At 40.5% G+C, this 22,112-nt stretch overlaps 1 protein-coding gene across 1 annotated transcript in view; it reads left to right on the top strand.

The window, feature by feature from the left end:
* Window positions 1-22,112, top strand: part of Fbn2 (fibrillin 2) — a 216,978-nt gene that overhangs the window by 4,883 nt on the left and 189,983 nt on the right. Inside the window, exons 3-5 of the mRNA XM_052742225.1 lie at window positions 1,297-1,395; window positions 4,270-4,365; window positions 9,668-9,763. Coding sequence (XP_052598185.1) covers window positions 1,297-1,395; window positions 4,270-4,365; window positions 9,668-9,763 — 291 coding nt within the window. The remainder of the gene's footprint in view (window positions 1-1,296; window positions 1,396-4,269; window positions 4,366-9,667; window positions 9,764-22,112) is intronic.

The raw sequence follows: 22,112 nt of genomic DNA, 5'->3' as shown, positions 1-22,112 counted from the left end.
TAAGCCCAGATTCACCTGCCAGTTAAGAAAGAGGGACCCTTGAAATAAAATTGTATTTTAATTAATATTTGACATAGAAAAATTATTGGTGGTCAGAAACTAATATATTTGAAGTATTAATTCTACATTGAAAGGCATTTTCTTGCCTTTTTAAAAAAAATCTTAAGACTGTAATATTTTTACAGTATTTTCATTCAGGATAACTAGTTGAGACACTGTCCATATTATGCAGATGCTAAAGGGGGGGTCTTAGAAAAGGAAAGCAATTACCAAGTCGGTTTGCTCCTGTAGAGTGCGGGCCTCACATTATAGGAGTCCCAAGTCTCTTTAAAAGCTCCAAGACCTCTCTCCAGCAAAAGATCCTATGCACATTGCTGTATTTGCATGCTGTTTCAGGACATTCCCAGACCCTTCTCTTGTTTCTTGTACCCAGAGACAGATCAAATCAGCACACAGCCTTCATGCTCAAAGAGGGAATTCAACTGGGGAGATAGAGATAAATCTTTCAGCTCCTTAATGGCCTGACTAAATTTGGGGGAGAGTTCCCATTCCAAGGCACTTGACTGTCGATTTTGAGTGACTGTGGTATGTGCTGTGTCAGTGAGCCTAAACTTGGCTTAGATGACCCGAATTTTCACTAGAAGTCACAGTTGTAGGAAGCTTCAGTCCCCAACCCCCCATCAGAATGGCTTTGTAGAGCAGCAGGAGTGTTTTAGGTCATGATAATACGGTAGAAGAAAGACTGGAAAACGGAGAGGAGTCATGAAGGGGCTGAAGATTGATGACAGGGCAGGGCAGAAGCCAGCAGGGATGGAATGTGCAGGGAACCCGACGTTTGGCCAACTCATTAGGGACTGGAGTCTCTGTCTACCAATTTCACATTCTTGAGCAGTGGGTTTTATTGTCTTAAGATGTTCAGTCTCTCTGGGTTTCCTCACCACTGCCAGCACCCTGGGATCAAGACTGCCTCCTTTGGTGAGTCCTGAATTCAAAAGTTACCAGTTTTGAATAGAAAAAAAGCAACTTGTGTTGATAATCAAGTTAAAGAATTGGCATCAATTGGTATTACAGCATTTTAAGAGAGCTTCATTTGTTTGTACATCATCACAAGGAAACTGTAGCGCTTCGTCCCCTATCTCCATTGGGCGGTTTTATTCCGTACTAGAAGTCAGATGTGTTGCAGCATTCACCATACCCTAGTTTTCCAGACCTGTGGCTTTAAGCTATTGCCTTCTGGCTGTGAAACATGGCGGAGGGCGCCGTCACTCATTCCCACTCGTGTTGTGTTCTCCGCAGCCATTTGCAGGAACAGTTGCGGAGATGGATTCTGTTCCCGCCCCAACATGTGTACTTGTTCCAGTGGACAAATATCCCCGACCTGTGGAGCAAAATCAAGTATGTTGCCTCTCTGTGGCTATATTCGCTGAATTTTCCTTATGCCTGTGAACCAGTGGCAAGTGTCCTCCTTGAAGAAGATACGGATTGGTGGTGGTTCTCACGAACCAGACCTGCGTTAAATTTTGAACTGAGACAGTCTTGGTGTAAGAGTTGTTGCCACGAGTAGCTAATTGACACCAGAAGATGTGTCTAGGTGGTGGGATGGGTAGGATTCCATGAAGTAATGCTTTGTAATAACTATAACTTCCTGAACTTTCACTGTGTGCAACATTCTGCGTGAATTGTTTACATTATTTATTATTATAATTATTTATTTTTATAATCCTCTCATCGACATTTATTTGATACTGATATGATCCCATTTTGCAGAGGAGGAAAGTGAGGCACATATGTATTAACTAATCTACTGCCTTACTTTGATATCTGTCGCTGTGATAAACATCATGACCAGAAGCAGCTTCGGGGAGGAAAGGGTTTGTTTCATCTTACAGCTCCCAGGCCAGAGCCCATCACCAAGGGAGGTCAGGGCAGGCACTGAAGCCAGGAAGCTGGAGTCAGAAACTGAAGTAGAGGCTGTGGCGGAATGCTGCTCGCTGACTTGCTTACATGGCTTTCTCATCTACCTTCTTTACCATCCAGGACCACTTGCCCAGGTGGTATTGCCCATAGTGAGCTGGGCCCTTCCACATCAATCGTTAATCAGGAAAATGTCCAATAAACTTCACTATGGGCGGTCAAATGAGTCATTTCTTCTAGATGACTCTAGTTTGTGTCAAATTGACAAAAATCTAACCAGCTCGCCTATCCAAGGCAACACAGACTTGAGTCTCCTGACTAAGGCTTGCTCACCCTGTCCTCCCAAATGCTAGCCTGTATTTGTTGTCTTTTTGTGTAACTGTGGCAGCCTCTGTTCTTTTTGTGTCTAAACTATGGGGAGAGAAGACTAGAAAGACCACAGATAGTTACTGAAATACTGACCAAATACTTTATATGTGCTAACTCACTTTGCTGCACATATTAATTCCTAACAATTCCATGAAGGTAACTATAACAAGTAGACTAGGAATGTATTTTTTTCATGACTCTAGAAAATCGTGGGACTCCAAAGTCCAAGATTAACCTTCTGTGCAAGTGTTTAAGATCACATTAGCATAAGACAGAAATGATAGTTTATTTAACTGCTCAATAGCTAAACAAAGGCTTTAAATCTTCCTAAAATGAGCATGAAATTGTTACATTTTAATGGTTCCCTCCAGAGGCTTTTGCTAAACAAGGGTAATGTAGAACCCGTCTGATTCAGGAATAAGAGTCAAACTAGGCACACCAATGTGTTTGTCTTCTGAGGAACCACTGACCCAAACCTCTGGGTTCATTGTTTTTAATAGTCTGTGTTTTCCCAGTGATTTCAGACTTATCATTCAAACTCACAAGGATGTCAAGTGCCTTCAGGAGCACATTTCCCCTACCAGATTGTCTGCCAGAGACCCTTCCTTGGGTCTTTCTTATCTTAGTCTCTGTTTGTTCACACCCACCCTTGGCAACAACACATAAACAGAAGCAATGCTGCTTCTTAATGTCCAGGCCTGAACGGGGAATGGCTTACATGGAACCTGGTTGAGTCAGGCATCCACACATTCATTTGGCCTTTAGAGAACAGCTAGTTTCTTTACATCAGGAACTTTTCTAACCCTTCTAACCTTCATCCTGCTTGAACTTGCTAAAGCTTTTTAGCACGATGTATCACTAACTTCCTGGAACACTTTCTTACACATGTGTGCCTGTGTGTGTGCATATGGAAGGCAGAAGTTAACCTGGGGTGTCATTCCTCAGTTACAGCTCACCTCCAAAAGGAAATTCTTAAGTCACTGCTGACCACAGTCTACGTGGCCACAGCTGCTTCTGCCTCAGCAGGTGGCCGTGTCACCCACCCAGTGTTTATACAACGGCAGCTTTTCTTTTTCCATGTAACTCTTTAAATATGTGGGCTCTGCTAGACAATATATTTCAGCTGCACCTTTTCCTTGCCATGTGGTTCAAGCCACCCTCATCTTTCCTCCAGACTCCCATCTTCCTGACATCTTCAGGTTTCCCTTTCACACAGCATTTCATCTTTTAAAATCAAATCTCTTCACTTTTACTGAATCCCTTCCTTCCACCTGCAGTTGGGACCTACTTAACCCTTTGGTGGGCAAGGGGCCCCACCTTATCTGGTTGGCCTTGCCTGCCTCTCCAAGACACCTTCTGCATCTTCTGTATCCTAAAGTCTTTAGGTCGTTGGGTTCTGATCCTTCAGGAGTTGCTTCTTGCTACTGCCCGTGCCTGGCTGGTTCTCGTTCTTTTCAAAGCTAAGTCTCGACATCACATCGGAGTGCTATTTTTTTTCCCTGCATGTTGTATCTAAGTTCCTACTGAATCTGGACCATCCTCCTCCTTACTATTTTTCTCCATACACTTTACAAATTATATAACTATACATTTGCTATTTATAATTACTTTGAAGCTTTTTAAACCGATTTGGTCTGTCTCCAAGCTTCCACGAGGACTGACTCCAAATCCATCATGGCAGCAGGCACATAGACCCTGCTGTCTAAGTGGATATGAGTGTCTCCCATATGCCCTAAACTATGCCACCAACATCTTCTAGGGATTTCCTTTGATACTGGAATGGTAGTTTATTTAAATATATACTAAGTCACATGTGGTAAGAGGTATATCCACATGTGTGGACTCAATAACAAATGATAAACACTTATTGGATTATAACATTTGTATCAGTAGGCTACATAGAATATATTTGTCATCAGGTTAGACATGTAGTCTATAGACTGTATTTGATGATTGACATCTGTATTTTTCTTGTGTTCTTCACAGTCCAGCAGTGTAGTGTGAGATGCATGAACGGTGGGACCTGTGCTGAGGACCATTGCCAGTGCCAGAAGGGATACATCGGGACTTACTGTGGACAACGTAAGAAACCTTAGGAACAACTTATTTATAAACAATGTGACTTAGTAGCCATTTCGTTCTGGTCAGAACGTAAGTTCTTGCAAAGCTCATGGATGGTCATTGGAAGAGATAGTTTTATCTAGTACGTCATAGTTCACAAGTAATTGTTACAAATTTAGCCTGGAGGAATTCTTCCAACTCAGTAGCTTTTGTGCCTTATAACATTAATGTGGAGCGCTAGTGATGTGCTATCAAGTTTGACTTTTATCATGGGTATTTATGCCACAGAACACAGATATGTTCCTGAAAAAACAGTAAAGGATACTGGGAAACTCTACAGCTCCCTTTACCCCGCCACCCCATATATATAATTTTTAAGAATTGTTCAAAATTAACCCCATGAGAGCCAATTTCACACATTACCATTTATTCAAATCCATTTAGTACCAGAACACAGGATTGCAGGAATATTTGAAAAGTTTAGATATCACTATGAAGGAGGAGGCTTTTAGCAAAGCTCTTACCCACTTGCGGTACTGGAAATTACCATCAGGGCCTTGCATCTGCCAGGCAAGCAGGTTGGTCCTGTGCTCTATCTCTGTGCCAGTTAATAAAACTGTCTTCACTGGAGAGAATCACACCATGATAAGGGAATAGTCCTGTTTGGGGAGGGGTGTAGAGTGAAGCTCCTGGGCTGTGACACATCCCTGGGGAATATGTTTGGTTAATGTTCACCAAATTGTGACACTTTCATGAGCACTTACGCTGTTTTTGTTTGTTGGGTTAGTTTAATTTGCAGTACTGAGCATGAGTCTGAGGCTTCGTGCACGATAGGCAAGCTTTCCATAGCCGAGATGGAGCCCCGATCCTCTTTCCTTTTTAGTTTGAGACAGGATATCACTTAATTACCCAGGCTTTGTTTGAACTCACCATCTGGCCCAAGCTGGCCTAGAACTTGTGATCCTCCAGCCTCAGCCTCCCTGGGAGCTGAGATGTACAGTCCTGCACTGCCTGGCCCAAACAAAATTAACATAATCTTAAGTGCATGTGAAGAATACAGCATTAGAAAATATTGAATCACATCGAGAAAGATCATCCACTTTACTTCATTCACATTTCATGTGAGTCTAGACTTCTGGGCTTCCCTAAGAACTGCTTATCTACTTCCAACATAGAAAAACCGATGTGAAGTGTACGTGGGTGTCTGCTTTTAATTACGTTGTTTATCTTTGTTGCAGTTTAAAAAATGTTTCTTCATGGTGATAAACATGTATAACATGGCATTTATCGTCTTAAAACTTTTAAGTTCCAGTTCGGTGGCATTAGTCCATTAACGTTCCAGGGTAGACATCACTTCCCGTCTTCAGGTGTCTGTGCTGTAAAACTGGAGCTCTCCACCCGGGAGGTCATGGTCCTCACTTCCTTCCCACCCCAAGCCCTGGCACCCGCCATTCTATCTTTATGCTTTTGATTGCTCTAGATACTTTATACAAGTGTAATAATAAGGACATATAAATGCAGTGTTTGTCCTTTCTTCACTGGTCCTTTTCAGTTTACTTAGCCCGATAAAATCATGTTTTATCCAGGCTGTAGCATGTATCAGAACTCCTTCCTCTTAGAGATTACTACTGTCAGGAATTCTCGCCCCCCCTCCCCCGCCCCCGGTGTGTGTGTGTGTGTGTGTGTGTGTGTATCACTGTTTATGCAGCTGTTCACGAACATTTATATTAATTCATCTTTTGGCTATTGTGAGTAATTCTGTTTCCAACACCATTTTTTGCAAATAACTGTTTTGAGTCCTGGTTCCCATTCTTTTATATACATACTTAGGAGTGGAGTGGGAGACATTGGGATGCTCTGTTTTTCGAGTGTTTGAGGAAGAGCTGTCCTGTTTTCTGTTACAGAGTTATTCCTGACAGGAAAGCAGAAGGGCTCAGCTTACCTTGCCAACACTTGGCATTTTCTTTTTCTTCCTTTATTAAAACTACTCTAATAGATTTGAAGCAGTATAGTGGTTGCCCTAATTATTTTTAATACTGCCTTCTAGGTGGAAATGTAGCTTCCCAATCAATGCTATAAAGGTGTAAGACAATCTCAAGAAAACTATTCAGTTCAAACCAAAATATTCTGGTAAAGGCAGGAATAGGCCAGCTCAGAGATTAGATAATACATGTTTTAATGCTTGCTTTCTCTGTTGCAAACACTGAACTCTACCACTGTGTGAAGATGACTACAGGCAACATGTAAATGAAAAGGTTCATGTTTCTAAGAGAGAATTAGAGGGTAGATGGGAAAGCCAGGTCCCTGTGATGGTGGCTTCTTATTCTCAGAAGACATTGCAGGCAGAACCTGCGTGGGACCATTATCTAAACAGAACCAATGAGGGGGAAAGGAATGAACCAGGATCCCTGTGTTTTGAACACCTAGCCCAGAGTCTGTTCAGCAGACTCCTAGTCTTAGGGCCTCTCTCACCCAGAAGGGATGGTTTGGCTTTCTCAGTAGCTCAGTCTTCCCTCTTGCTGAGATGTCCAGTTCTTCGTCCATCCCAGGAAATGAGCAATCCCCTAGGTGATCACCAGCACTCCCATTACAGTACTTGGGAACACTCATCTTGAATATGAGAAGACTTCTTCTCAGGGTTGCATACATGATCAAAAATCACAGAGAAAGGCTGAGAAGTGGTTGCACTCTGAGGGCCTCTTCTGAGAGAGGGGACATCCCTATTCATGATTAGCAAGGTGAGAACTCCCAGTCGACCATCATGAAGACTAGCATTAAAGTAAGGAGAGGAGGGGATTGGACTCCATCATAGCAGGGTGGTTCTCTTTTGTTGTTGCTCTTTAGTACAATCTTTGGATGTTGGAAAACAAGTCACCAATTCATGCGTATTTCACAGAAAAAAAAAAAAACAAAACAGCAGTTAAGAGTCCAGAAAAGAAACCATGTATGGTGCACATGCTCTTAATTTTGGCACTTGGGAGGAGAGATAGGCAGATCTCTGAATTTGAGGCTAGTCAGGACTACAAAAGGAGACCCTATCTCAAAACAAACAAACAAACAGTCTACCACTCCAAGAGTACAAAAAAAAAAGCCTTTGGCTTTTCACATAGCTTTACTTAATCCTCACAATACGGTGGGTGGGAACCACCAGCTGTTATGAGCAGGCATGCTGAGGATCAGGGAGGTGGGAAGGCTGGAATGGAGGACAGGACTCATTGCTTAGGATACCCATCTGCCTGGCAAAGGGGTAGAAAAGGCGCTGGGAAGGGCTGGTATGGGGCGAGGTTGCATCAGTAACCACAGTGCTCGGAGGAAGATCTTAAGGCCAGCTAACTGGTCGTCTTCTGTGATTGACAGGAACAGGAGCAAATGACTGGCAGTGCACTGGGTCCCAGACTTTCCGTTCACAGGATCCATATCAATATTCACAGTGTTAGAAGACTGAAACTAGAAATGTCAGAACTATCTGCTAACTCATTTTAAAATGGGTGCTCACCCATGTTGCATGTTCACATAAATATTTTATGAACAATAATTTTACTTTCTGAACCTCCAGACACATTGTGAAGACGAAAGGACATGGTAGTCTAGCACAGACAAATTAGGTTAGGGTTACGAAGTAAGTGGCTAGCCTCTGAAGGAGGAGCTGAACCTTCATCAGTACTGTCTCCTTGTCTGGGTTTAGGAAACTCAAGAGAAGCAGCCTCCTTCTGCTTATAGCATCCAGTCAGGGGCAGACAGATTCTTTCCATTTGTGTCTTTGTCTGTCAGGGGAGTGTTGCAGATATACATGCATTTGGAGGATGGAGATGATCAGATGCCTTTCTCAGTAGTTCATTTTATTTATTGGGGGTGGGGGACGTCTCACTGAAGCTGGAGCTACCATTCAGGTAGGCTGGCTGGCCAGGGAGCTCCAGGAATCTGCCTGTCTCCATCTCCCTCATGCTAGGATTACAGGGGCACCAAACTTTTTGTATGGATACTGAAGTCCAAACTCTGGCCCTCATACTTGCGTGCAAGTCCATTCCTGGCTGAGCCAACTCCCCAGCCCATCTGTGTCTTTTCCAAAGGCTGGTACAGTAACAAGATGTGGCTGGGAAAGTGGCTTTCATTCCAATTTCCTTCCACTTGATACCATTGAAAGAAGATTCCTTACATTTTCGTTAATCACATTCAATTAGGGTTTCCTTCCGCAAAATATATGTGTTGGTCAGTTGGGAAATCCTAGATCCAAATCTAGCTAACGGTTTATGATTGAGCTTTCCAATCCTGGCAATGGATTCCAAGAATTCCACACTCCTTAGAGATCTCTGGGAAGTTCCTGTTCTCTTTGACATTTCTGTCCACCCCCGTCTGTCTTGCAACCCTCATGGGCTTCCTTCTGCTTGTCCTGTCCTTTGTATTGACTCCTCTAACTTTTTTTTTTGCCTGCCCCATGTTTCAAGGCAATGGTGGGTCAGAAGTGCTACTTAGAAACATACCGTGTGATGGGTAAGGACATAGAAGACGTGCCTCCTAGAAAGACACACTCCTCCAGAGCCATATTGCATCATGCTGTTGAGCAAAATGTGACTGCAACAGCTAACCCTGAGGTTCATGTAGCACATAGTATCAATGTGTGACTGCAACAGCTAACCCTGAGGATCATATAGAACATAGTATCAAAGTGTGACTGTAACAGTAACCCTGAGGTTCATATAGCACATAGTATCAAAGTGTGACTGCAACAGCTAACCCTGAGGTTTATATAGCACATAGTATCAAAGTGTGACTGTAATAGTAACCCTGAGGTCATTGACCCACGTGATGCTTTAGGATGGAGAAAATCTTTTCTATGCAAGTATGTGTCCTCTTGCTATGACTGGCAGAGCAGAAATCACCCCATGCTCTCTGGACAAAGATGATGGGCAAGGAAATAGCCAAGTGCCTGCACCTTCAGCCTACTTCTGTCTACTTATTGAACTTCCTATTTTTTGATACATACCTCACTTGGAGGGCACATCAATGTGTTTTGCCTCTGATGTCCCAGAGGGACAGGTAATAGAATATTGAATAGTGATCTTCTGACTTTTGTGGGCATCAGACCCAGCCAGTCCTCATGAACCTGATAAAGAAAAAAAAAACTTAATAATAAATGTTTAATTAATAATAAGATCTATGAATTGTTGAAGCATCTCTGACATAGTGACCCAGCAGACTCATTTGCTCCCATTTTAGAGCAGCAGTTGGATATAAAATGTTTTCTTGACCACATCATTTCAGGATTTTGCTGTGCTTGGAGACGTGCTGTTTAATGAGCTGTTTCTTAATGTTTCGTCTGCAGCTGTCTGTGAAAATGGATGCCAGAATGGTGGGCGTTGCATCGGCCCCAACCGCTGTGCTTGTGTCTATGGATTCACGGGGCCACAGTGTGAGAGAGGTAAGAGGGGAAAAGAGACTGGGGAACTTCTGTTTGCAAAGTCTATTCTGTAATGCCACAAGGATGTATGCATGCTTTTTAACCATTCTATGGTAGTTATTTTAATGAACTGTATTTTTTTTATGTGCCAGGGGTTAGAATTATAAAATTTGGGGCAGCCCTATCAGAACCAGAAGCATTCAGTGATTTTCATTACATTGATCTGAGTCTGAGAAGCCACTTCAGAAGCAATAGCTTCAGGGTGATGCTGACTGACTGACTCCTGGCAGATTCTCATCATGTACTTCATTTATTTTCTAGACACTATTGGGAGTACCCCCTCTGCTGTAAAAAAAATTAATGGCAATATGTCCCTAGCTGAACCCCACAAAATTTGACACAAATTGCTATAACAATAAAGACACACACTACATTCCGTGACATAAGTCCAGAACTACTGGGCTTCGTCTCAGATGTGATCAAGGCTTTCAGTGTCTTACTCCATTCCTCTTGGCTCTGTACTCATGTGTGCTTTAGTTTGGTCTTACTCTGGTGGGTTTTGGGGTGTTTTATTATTGTTTTGTTTGTTTTGTGATTGCATGAGGACTGTCATCATTACTAAGGCAACATACATCCTTGTTCCATCTATAGAGAGAAGCCTCTCTTTAACTGTTTCTTGGTCAGTTATAGTCTTCAGAGATATTTCATACTGGTGGGATTAAGCTTGAGTTCTGCACAATAGTCCATGACAGAGGATAGCATTATGATGTTGGCTCTGGATTCAGTACCCGTTCCTGCAGCATGGTATGAGGTAAACCTTCCCAAAGCCACATGCAAAAGATGGCTGGGTATTGGAACCCAGCAGAACTTCCCTTGGGCAAGACAAAAAAGGGTTGAAGGAATGGCTGCTTTAAGCAAGCATCCTGCGCTGACCACTGTGCCTCTATAAACAGTCATTAAAGCAGACCTGAAAACAGCTCACAATGATTCCAATAGCAATTAAACCTGTTTCCTATTAGCTACTGAGAACAGCCAGCATTGATGCTTTCGCAACTTAGCCTTAGAGCCTGATACCAAGTGTGGCCACAGTCCACCAAGGAAGTTAAACCTCATCAAATGTAATAAATAACTACTTAGTACCGAGCCAAGAGAGTAAATGTAAGTTTAGATTAAAAGTAACATTACATTATCCCATGGTTATGTACATCTTCAAGTTATTTTCCCTGGGCTTGTGGTGGTATCTAAAGTTACATAGCACTTTATTGGGAAACTAAAGTCTATGGAGCTAATATCAATGAAATATTACAAGTATATATGCAAAGAATTCTTGGAATTGTGAAGATGACCTGTACTTCAAAACCTAAACTCACCAGGTGTGGTGGTGCATATCTTTAATCCCAGCACTCAGGAGGCAGAGGCAGGCGGATCTCTGTGAGTTCCAGGCTAGCCTAGGCTACAGAGTGAGTTCCAGGATAGGCCCCAAAGCTACACAAAGAAACCCTGTCTCAAAACAACAACAAAACAACCCCCCCCAAAAAAAAACCTAAAACCTAAACTCATTGTCCTCACAAAAATGTCATATTGGTTTTCAGGGTAAGCCTTGAGAATAAGAATGGTGAAGTATGAGAAGTTAGACGTATGCCAACTTTTAACATATGTCTGTGTGTACGCACATTGAGATATTTATGCTATTCCTAATGTAATAGAGACTTCTTGGGACTAAAGTACATTCCACAGATGACAGAGTTTATCATTAGTCTTAGGATGAATTTTAAAGCTTTTACCAGATGTTCTTATTGGGAAAAGGAAAATGAATTGTGAAATGTTAGCACAAATTGATCGGAATGAAATAATACAGACTTCCTAAACGATGTGTTTTAAAGACCCTAGAATAGACGATAAACTTAAAAAATGCAGACACAATCAGGACCAATGGAAAAGCAGCTCACTGTTTTCTGTCGTTCGCATAAATTCCACAGCTCTTTCATCAAAGCAGATTTCAAAGTTAGTTCCTGAGTAGCACAAAGTTGGTTGTGTCCTTTCAGGCCAGGCTTCCAGGCATTACATCACTATTCTCCAACAGTTACTCATTCACTGGACGGGACTCCAGTAGAGTTATGTACATTTTACATGTACAGTAGCATGTTTTCAGAAGAAATTATAAAATTCATCAGTTAATGAATTGACCTTAAAAACTTGCTGAAAATTGTTTTTCATTACCGCTCTTCAGTAATGAAAGTACAAGAGCTTCATTTCTTTCAAGCAAGCAGTGAGGGATTTACACTCCTAAATTGCCACCGTGAACTTTAGCATTTCAAGGTCGCATTTTTTTCAGTAGAATTTTTACATGTACATAATAATTTTTATAAGATTAGAGTTCATAATCTCTCTTAACAACTATTGTAACTACTATATACAAGAGGAGTGACCCATTTATGTTGAGTAAATAGGCTAATTTGCCTGGTTATAGTTAAAGTTGATGTTTTTACTCAATTACTGATTTCAGAATACATGTTCCTTATTATATAAGGAAAAAAAGAGTTTCATAAAGTCAAGGGCATTTCCCCTCCTTAATGTAGAATACATATAATTTTCCTTTAAACTAGCCTCCTGGGCTCAGGGGTCGCATAGAGCAGGCCTGCTTTTGCAGCTCTCCGGGTTCTGGCAGACTGCTCTCTGGATTCAGGCAAAGACCGAAGGTAGCTAATGACTGGCATGATTAAGCTATTTAACTTGAGTCTTGGAGCTGTAAGCTGAAACTCTGGAGTCGCTCGTCTTTATGATACACACAATGACCTTTTATAGTTAGCAGAAAGAGAGAGGCCTTGTGGTCACATGCTGACTGTAAAACTCAGACAGCTCAGCTGGGTCTAAAGCACATAAAAGTATTCAATTATTTTTGCTTCTTCCACGAAATAGATGAAAAAAAATTTTACTTCCCATGCACCTGAGAAAAAGCAGAAACAGACCTGAGCATTATGTGGCAGGTCTCAGTGTCCCCCATACGGAAAGCAGCTTATTACTCATCAACAGAAATTTTAAGGAGGCAGAGAGGAAATAAGTGAGTCTACATAAAGGATGTTTAGACACACTAAAATGATTGTTTGATTCCTGATGTGGTCTGCCCACAGTCTCTTTTCAAAATTTCTTTGACTTCAGTGAATGCTTATTTAATGATTAAATTTTCTCTGAAGAGCATCTGGTAAAAATATATGCTCCACCCTTTTAGTTACACATAAACTGTGACTACAGATTATTTTTGTCATGTAAAAAAATGTTTTTCTTAGAAAGGCATTTAATTCTATAAAACTTCAAATACCCTGATACCTAATGACATTGTCTTTAAAATTTAAGCCTTCTCCAAACTACCAAAACAAGGTGCTTTTTAAAAAGAAGGACTACAGGATTGCTTTTTGAACCTATCAGTGTTTTCAAGAAAAATCCTTCTAAGGTATTCATTTGCAAAGACACAGGATTGTGAGACCAAGTTGCTAGCGGTACTGGGTGTAATAGCAAAGCTTTCATGTCTTTAGGGAAAATGATGTAGAATCAGTTCTGTGTTTGGGCAGTTCTCATAAAATCATACAGTTGTAGAGATAGATGTGTGAACTCATTATCCGAAAGGATGCTGAGGCAGAGTACTCTGGTATTTCCTGGAGCCCTGGAGCCACAAGGCTCTCACTCCTGTCTCTCTGCAGGGCTTTCATTGTCAATGTCCTGAATGACCATGAATACTACACTGTTTCTGTCTTACCTAACCTGCACATTTAAAGTATGCACACACAGCCGGATGGTGGTGCCGCATGTCTTTAATCCCAGCCCTTGGAAGGCAGAGGCAGGCAGATCTCTGAGTTAGAGGCCACCCTGGTCCATAAAACGAGCTCTATGACAGCCAGGGCTATGCAGAGAGACCTTGTCTTAAGAAACAAACAAACAAAAATATGTGTACATATCCCATATTATCTGGTTCGGTATGAATGTGACAGCAGCACCTTCTTCAACACATTTAACACAGTCACCACTAGAGTAGACAAGCATGATTGTAACTTCAAGTCTTGTCTTTTCTTTTCTTTCTTTCTTTATTTTATTTTTTTTTTTTTTTTGGTTTTTCAAGACAGGGTTTTTCTGTGTAGTTTTGGTGCCTGTCCTGGATCTCGCTCTGTAGACCAGGCTGGCCTCGAACTCACAGAGATCCACCTGGCTCTGCCTCCCGAGTGCTGGGATTAAAGGCATGCCGCCGCCCGGCTCAACTTCAAGTCCTATTAAAGAGGTTTGACTTGTCTGCATGTTTGTTCAGTCCCTCACATGTCAGGAGATAAGGTAATAGTGATAGTCACAAAAGCACTTGGACCTTGTCTGTATTCTCAAAAACAAGAAGAGAGCCGTCTTGGAGTTTCTTTGGATTTGGGGAGTTACATAGACAAAACCCAAGTTGTAAAGAACTCATACACTTGTTAACCTGTGTTGATTTCCAAGACTTGGAATGTATTATAATGGATGCATGGTGGGTTTCTACAGTATTTTAGTAACACAGAGACTAAATAATATGAGCAGAAATATCAAATATGTGGTGGAAGGAATAAACTGGTACCCTACAGACATCTGTGGGCAATAGATCTGATACTTTCAAGAAATGTCTATGCAATATTTTTATTTAAACTGTACTTTATTATATTTTTAATTAATAGTAATATGTATATAATATAAAATAATTTAGAAAACAATATGAGATAAAAGGAGAAATTTCAGTTATTCATAATTCCTAAGCTCAAGGCTAAATAAGACTAAATAAATTGAGTCTCTTATTCCTATTGTGTACAAAGTATTTTCAAAGAATAAGACTTTTCCATTCTTACTAGAATTTACTCCTCTGTAATTTGAAGCACTCTAATGCTGCTCTTCTCCTCTGGCACTGTTGAACGTGCCGTGAGCTGTTATGGCTGCACTTCATACATTCTCACGGATGAGGAAGCTTGGCCCAGGTCCAGCCTGTAGCACTGAGACTATGAAAATCAGAGGACACAAGATTGCAGTCCAACTCAAGACCCCAGCCTTAGTCCCTCCATTATAGGTGTCTGGGCAGACTGTCTTCTGTCATTTGACGAAACAACAGAGACTTGGATGCATTCTGCTCTTTTCCATGGAAAAGCTTTATTGTGGTTGGTTCCTTGTTTAGTGTGTTTGGAAAATCCTTTATTATTCTAAAATATTATAAATGTGTATTTTTCTCATGCTTTTGGTATTTATTCCTTTTTACCTTTTCAGCCATAAATTAGAATATGTGACTGCAACTAAATTACATTTATTTAGGATGTTTAGCCTTTACTCACTCAAATATTTGTTAAGAACTTAACAACTATTGAGTACTTGGAAATCTAGTTGTGAAGAAATACTGTATATCCTATTCACAAGAAGCTAGCTGTGTATATAAGGACCAGAACTGGAAATCCTCTCTAAACACGAAGATACAGTGCCTATGGTAGATTCCATAATAGGAATGGAAAGAAGTAATGAGCCCAGAGATACTTCTCAACTGTAGGGAATTAGAACAGTTCCCTTGTCTGCAATGCAAATGTAATGTAAAATGCCATCAGACTACCCCCTACGTTGATATTATAAATGATATTATGGCTCATCTTATTATAACACTATTTAAGTTCCACAACCAATTATGATTATTGTAGTGAAGTAAGCCAGCTTTTTATTTTTTCAGAAGTGCATTACCCTTTCCTTTCACATTGAAGATTTAGTAGAATGGAAATTGTAAAGACGACATATTATCGAATATAAATGTTAAACCCACATATGCTTATGAGTCAGTGAGCAGACGCATCTCACCAGTGCACCCACACGCATTTCTGTTCTGGTAAGGTCATTAAGAGACCATTTTATAACCTTGCACCCTCTAAGCTAAACTTAGCCTTAAATGGGCATCAGAGAAATACCAGATCTGTGAGAACTTTATGTCTTGGCACTAGCTCAGATGACATCTTTATCTTGAATGCCATTAAGAAGACGAGGTCCATCAAGGGAAGACTTGGGTTTGGGAGAAAATCATTTCCTGAAAAGGTTCATTTAGAAAAGACCCCGACTTTTATCTCTTTGTCCTTAAGCCTCTCTGTTTACATCCACTGAATAAGTTATTTACCTACTTCAACATCAGATCAGATGACATTAGAAATTACCAGGTCTGGAAGCTATGCAAAGCTGCCATATCATATATAAACTCATAAAACTTAATTGTAATAAAATATTGCTATGTAGGAGTTCGTTGAAAGGAATTGAATACATCTGTGTAGAGATGGGTGCGTGTTATATAACAAATACAGTTTTTACCCAAATATCCAAAACAAATAATACCTGTTTCTAGAAGTGGATGTAGCCTTGTAGTTTAGTCAGAGAGTTATCGGGATGATTAAAAATAGTAGAACCTGACGCGTGATCCGTGAGCCTGCTACACAGCCGACATCCACTATTATTTATTATGTTTTAGGAAGGCTGGCTGGAGTAAAAATTCAAAGGTTAATATTACCCTGGGGTGGCATTGCATGCCCTCTCTGACATCTGCTGCTACACAGGCAGGGAGTGTCTGTGATAATTAAATGACAATCGTGTAATGCCCGGCATCCCATAGATGATGGTATTGATAGTTTTAATGACTCCAGATTATCAAAAAGACCTGTGTGGCAGTTACTTAATCAAACTTAACTTTCAAATGGGAGAACCAAGTTATGGAGGTGAAGTTTAATGCTACTTTTACTCTAGGGGAACTTGGAATAAATGGGAACTTTTGAAAGCATCTCATCTTAATGAGAAGAGAATTGATTGAGGAAGTTTCTAGCCAGTGTCTGGCACAGAAAGGGTGCTATAGCTATAAAAAGAAAAACCCATGAAACCAGGTTAAGGATATGCCCACTTGGAACTGTTCTTGATGGGTGTGTGTGGGGGGGGGTGATTTAGGATTCTTGGCACTCGCTTCTTGCTCTGGTTCAGGTGACATGAACCGGTTTCCTCACTGTCATTTTGTGACAATATAAGGTTGACTAGAAAATCTTCTGTAGTGCTGGATGGCGGTGGTGGCACATGCCTTTAATCTCAGCACTCAGGAGGCAGAGCCAGGCGGATCTCTGAGCTCGAGGCCAGCCTGGGCTACAGAGCAAGATCCGGGACAGGCACCAAACCAAAACTACTCGGAGAAACCCTGTCTCGAAAAACAACAAAACAAAAATCTTCTGTGGCGTTCTCACCAACTTGCTTGTTACATCGTTGAATGATCAGACCCTGTATGTCCTGTTTTGACATGTTTTGACCCCAAATATCATAATTATTTTTAGTGTTTTTTTTTATTTGACCCCTTTAAAGTTTGTCTGTTCCCTATGCATAAAATATGGTTCTAAGATTTTCTCAAGAGAGGTCTTTGGACAGTTCAGACCATTAATCTGCAAAGCCGTCACTTCTGCACTTCTTTGTCTGGGACAATTAGACATATACCCCTTTCACTGTATCGGCCGTTTGTCCAAGTTCTGTAGAGTAACTGCACTTATTCTTGTGTTGTGTGTGCATATTTACTTGGCTGTGAGTCTCTCAACAGCGGAGGATTTTCCTCTCCACTTGACCTTGTGCTCTTTGGGTTTCATACGGCACAGTACAGCTGCACTGTGAGCCTGTGGGGTTCCAAACGGAAGAAACCAGACAAGAAGTGCTTAGGAAGGGTCTGTAAATGTCCTCGGGCCCTCATTTATCTTCAGTGGCCATAGTACACAGTCAGTGAAAGACAGCACAAGGCTGGAAGAAAGAAAAAATCTTGGATCTGAATGTACAGCGTCTGGAAAGCCACAAGCAGAAGGCTGTTCTTCTTTCGGTCTGCATTGGGGGGAAGTGCTTTGAGTGACTTCTGGACTTGAAAGTAGTTCTCCACAAAGGTCAGTCTGGGTGACAAGACAGAATGTAGGCTGGGAAGTGAGAGGCAGCAAAAAGAGTTAGGAGGATGCACATATATCAGTCGGAGTGTAGCAATCCAGTATTAAGTTTATATAATACACTCACTGAAGTAGGATGTATGTGTGCCTATGTTAGACTGTTAGCATAAATATTAAGTAGAAAAGCATGTCATATTCAGAAATGATACTTATTGAACATTTGCTTTGATAGGTACTTTAAAGTACTTCACTGTAATAATATGAAGAAAGCATCTTAATTTAATTAAAAAATTTAATTATGGGGGGTCTGGGGGTGTGCTCACCTTTGAGTGTATGTTATAGAAGCCTGAGGTTGATGCTGGATGTCGTCTCCCAACACTCTTCCACCTTAGATTTGGAAACACGGTCTCCCACTGAATTTGGAGCTCACATATTGGCTAGACTGCCTGGATCTCCTTGTTTCTGCTCTAGCATGGGGTTTACATACATGTACCACTACATGTAGCTTTTATGTGGATGATATGGACCTGAACTCCTGTCATTATTCTTGGGTAGCGATCACTGTACCTACACACTGTGTCATCTCCTCAGGCCCAAAGATAGTATTTTTAAATTTTTTCTTATAAAAAAACCAACCAAACAAAAAGTGGTGCATAGTGAAACAAGGTAATTTAATCAAATCCAACAAGCTAGTAGGTGAAAATAAAGGAGGATTTGAACATAGGAGGCATAGCCTCAGAATGCATATGCTTAATCACACCTTCAGATGAAGCACATATGCCATCTCCCAAGAAATGCATGGTGCCTACCAGTCAGTTTGTATAAGGGTAACAGGGATGTCTTACTGTAATGAATGAAAACTCACATGAAGCCAGTGGTGGGCTAGCATTTAATTATTTTGCTCTCTGGCATAAATGAATTTATTTTTTGCATATAAATTTCAGATTATACCTCTGAACTCATATACTCAAAGTTTGTTTTTGTACTGACTTGAAATGTTCAGAATTCATCATCTTAAAACAAAATTAAGACTTTGATTTCAACCAGGATAAACAGAGGCCATATTGACCCTCTTGACTGAAAACACAGGAAAAAGTAAAATATTTAAGACAACAATTTTCAAAAATATTGGACACCAAGTTTTATGGTTTGACTTATAAATGTCCCTAAAAACTCATAATGTCTTTGTCCTCAGTGGAGCTCTGTTCAATAGGTCTTCTATGTGCTGAAGACTGGGATTGTGAGGTCTTCAACTTCCATCAGGAGAATCCATTGGTGGATTCATGACCTTAATGGCTTTTGGAGGAGGGGCTTTTTCTCTTCTTCCTCCATGTCATGAGGTGAGCAGCCTTGTTCTTCTCCCTGCCATGAGGTGAGAGAAAGAAAAATGAATGAACGGTATGAGCCATCTGAGTTTCCCAGTTAACTGCTGGGGTTTATCATACTGTATTACAGTCAGAAAGAACACAGGCCCAGCCTCATAGACTCCCTAAGGTGAGGTAATGCAGCTGAGATTCCAGGAGACCATGATGGCTAGAATTCTTAGGACAGAACACTAGAGAGGAGTTGCATATATATAAAGACTTGGGATGTACATACATGATCACATCATTCACGCTCTCTGTAAAACATGAGGTCATGAGAGGAGCAGTCACCCTAAGGCTGGAGAAGGAACAACCCAAGAGCATCAAAATGAATAATATTCTGAGCACACGTCTGAGAATGTTCTCTTCCCTCAGTATAAGATGTAAAGTCACATAGTTTCTGAGGTATTGATTTTTTTTTTTTTTGATATAGGGTTTCTCTGTGTAGCTTTGGAGTCTGTCCTGGAACTCGCTTTGTAGACCAGGCTGGCCTGGAACTCATAGAGATCCGCCTGCTTCTGCCTCCCAAGTGCTGGAATTAAAGGCACCACTGCCCAGCTTGAGGTATTGATTTTAATACTCAGGAAAGTATTTAAGGAACAGAGTATTAAGAAATAAAAGGGAGTAGTTAGCCATAGAACAAATTTTATTCTGGTCCTGGCTGGTGACTCTGAAAGGTAAATACTTAAGAGGATCAAATATCCATTTCTAAATTCAGAATTATTTATGTGATTACCAAAGTTCCAAATAGTCAGAAAATTGCTGACAATACATGGTATCTATTAAGTTACTAACTACTAAAAGTTTCCTGTGAGGAAGTAATAGGGGATGATCATGATGAAATCAGAATCCCCTAGAACTGATAACAAATGCTAGAGTTGTAGACTGGACAGTGTAAAGATTGCTTTGGGGGTATTTTGTTTGTCCTTAAAGCTAGAGAAAATATTAGCAGTATGTTGTTTGTTTTTGCTCTTCTGGAGGGACCCACCACCCAACTCCCAAATAAATCACACATGGAGTCTTATTCTTAATTACGAATGCCTGGCCTTAGCTTGGCTTGTTTCTTGCCAGCTTTTCTTAATTTTAAATTAACCTATCTGTCTTTTGCCTCTGAGCTTTTACCTTTCTCTATTTTTGTATACCTTTCTTTCTTACTCCATTGCTGGCTGTGTAGCTGGGTGGCTGGCCCCTGATGTCCTCCTCCTTCTCTGGTTTCTTCCTTTTTTTTCTCCCAGATTTCTCCTTTTATATACGCTCTCTGCCTGCCAGCCCTGCCTATCCTCTTTTCTGACTCGCTATTGGCTGTTCAGCTCTTTATTAGACCATCAGGTGTTTTAGACAGGCACAGCAACACAGCTCCACAGAGTTAAACAAATGCAGCATAAAGAAAAGACACACCTAAAAATGATATTCTTCAACATTTATTCTACCACAGCAGTGTGTAAATCAAACAGAAGATTTAGTCATGAACTATATGGATAAGATTCATAGGAAATTAGGTATTGTAGATGAAAATATTAGTGAAGCTGAAGACACATCAAGAGAAAATATTAAAATGAATTACAGAGACTGAGGCCATCAAATATAAGGATAAAATATTGATCTTTGTGCCAAATCCTAGAAAATGAAGTATATACAATTAGAGTTGTCCGAGGACTCAATAAAAGAAAAATAATAGTTGAAAATTTCCAAACTTTTTTAATGTTGTAAACTGACAAGACCAAGAACACCAATGAACCCTAGGAAACATTTAAAAATATCAAGGAACATCATAATCACATTTCTAAAAATCCAAGGATATTGAGAAAATCTCTCTAGCAGCCAGAGGGGAAAGAGATGCATTTTTAAACCGAGGAATGAGGTAAGGATGCTGATGCCAGAGAGTGTCTGCTTGGAGAGAGTGCAAGTGAGAAGATGGTCATAGCCTTGCCATTAAACACAAACCCGTGTAGACTTAGAAAATATCTTTCAAAAGGGAAATGAAATAAATCAATTTTAAGACACAAAAGATGAAAACATCACCACTGTAGTGTTAAAGAGAGATTTCAGACCAAAGAAAAATATTAAATAGCCTTAGAACACTTAACAGTTGGGAATCTCTGCTCTGGTCTCACACCTCCCATTCCAGACCCTGCCTCTCAGAAAACCCGCCATGGGCCAGTTCCTCCCCCAGGGCTGCTCAAAACCATTCCTACAGGGTATTTAAGACCTGGTCACTAGACTTGCCTTGCAGATTTCTCTTTGGCCTTTCAGAGAGTTATATGGTGGTTGCTTTGCTCTGTTTGTTAAACCGGGTCTTACTAATTCGGCTGGGTTTGCCTTATTACATCCGCGGAGAATACCCTATTACCGGGGATCCAATACTTATATTATTAACCATGAGAATAAATAACTTTTCTTTGTAATTCTTGAATCTTTTGAAGGAGAATTTGACTGTTGAACTGAAAGATAATTGCGGTGTTCCTTTTTTCAGTATGTGGTTGGCCAATTATATTTTATTATGGAGTAGCTTCTTCGAGATGAGCACTTTCTCATTGTGGAGAGTGTGGACCTATTGTCTCATGTTTGAGTTCCAAGTGGTATGTGTTTAATTTTGGAAGTTGACACATTTCTCACTCATTTCTATGGGCATAGTACAAGTGCTTTCTGTCAGTGACTGTCATGAGGAAGTCTGTATCTAGCCTTATTTTTTTTAATGTCCTATTTTTTCCTCAAGACTGAATATTTTGGCTTTTTAAAAAAGATTTATTTATTTATTATATATACAGTGTTCTGCCTGCATGTGTACCTTCACATCAGATCTCATTATAGATGGTTGTGAGCCACATGTGGTTGCTGGGAATTGAACTCAGGACCTTTGGAAGAGCAGCCACTGCTCTTAACCTCTAAGCCATCTTTCCAGCCCTATTTTGGCTTTTTAATGATGTATAATATCTCTTCTTTATTGCACTACTTTTAATGATCCGCTGATCTGGAACAACATCTGTCTGGAAACGTATGGAGATTTTATCTTTGAGCTCAGCTTTAGGTCCTCCACTTCAGTTAAATTGATTTTTATCAATAAACTTAATCTGTTATCTGCTTTAT

This window comes from Peromyscus californicus, unplaced genomic scaffold (assembly GCF_007827085.1).
Source record: "Peromyscus californicus insignis strain IS unplaced genomic scaffold, ASM782708v3 Scaffold_17__1_contigs__length_78620276, whole genome shotgun sequence".
Taxonomy (NCBI): domain Eukaryota; kingdom Metazoa; phylum Chordata; class Mammalia; order Rodentia; family Cricetidae; genus Peromyscus; species Peromyscus californicus.
This window is presented reverse-complemented; position numbering and strand designations above follow the sequence as displayed.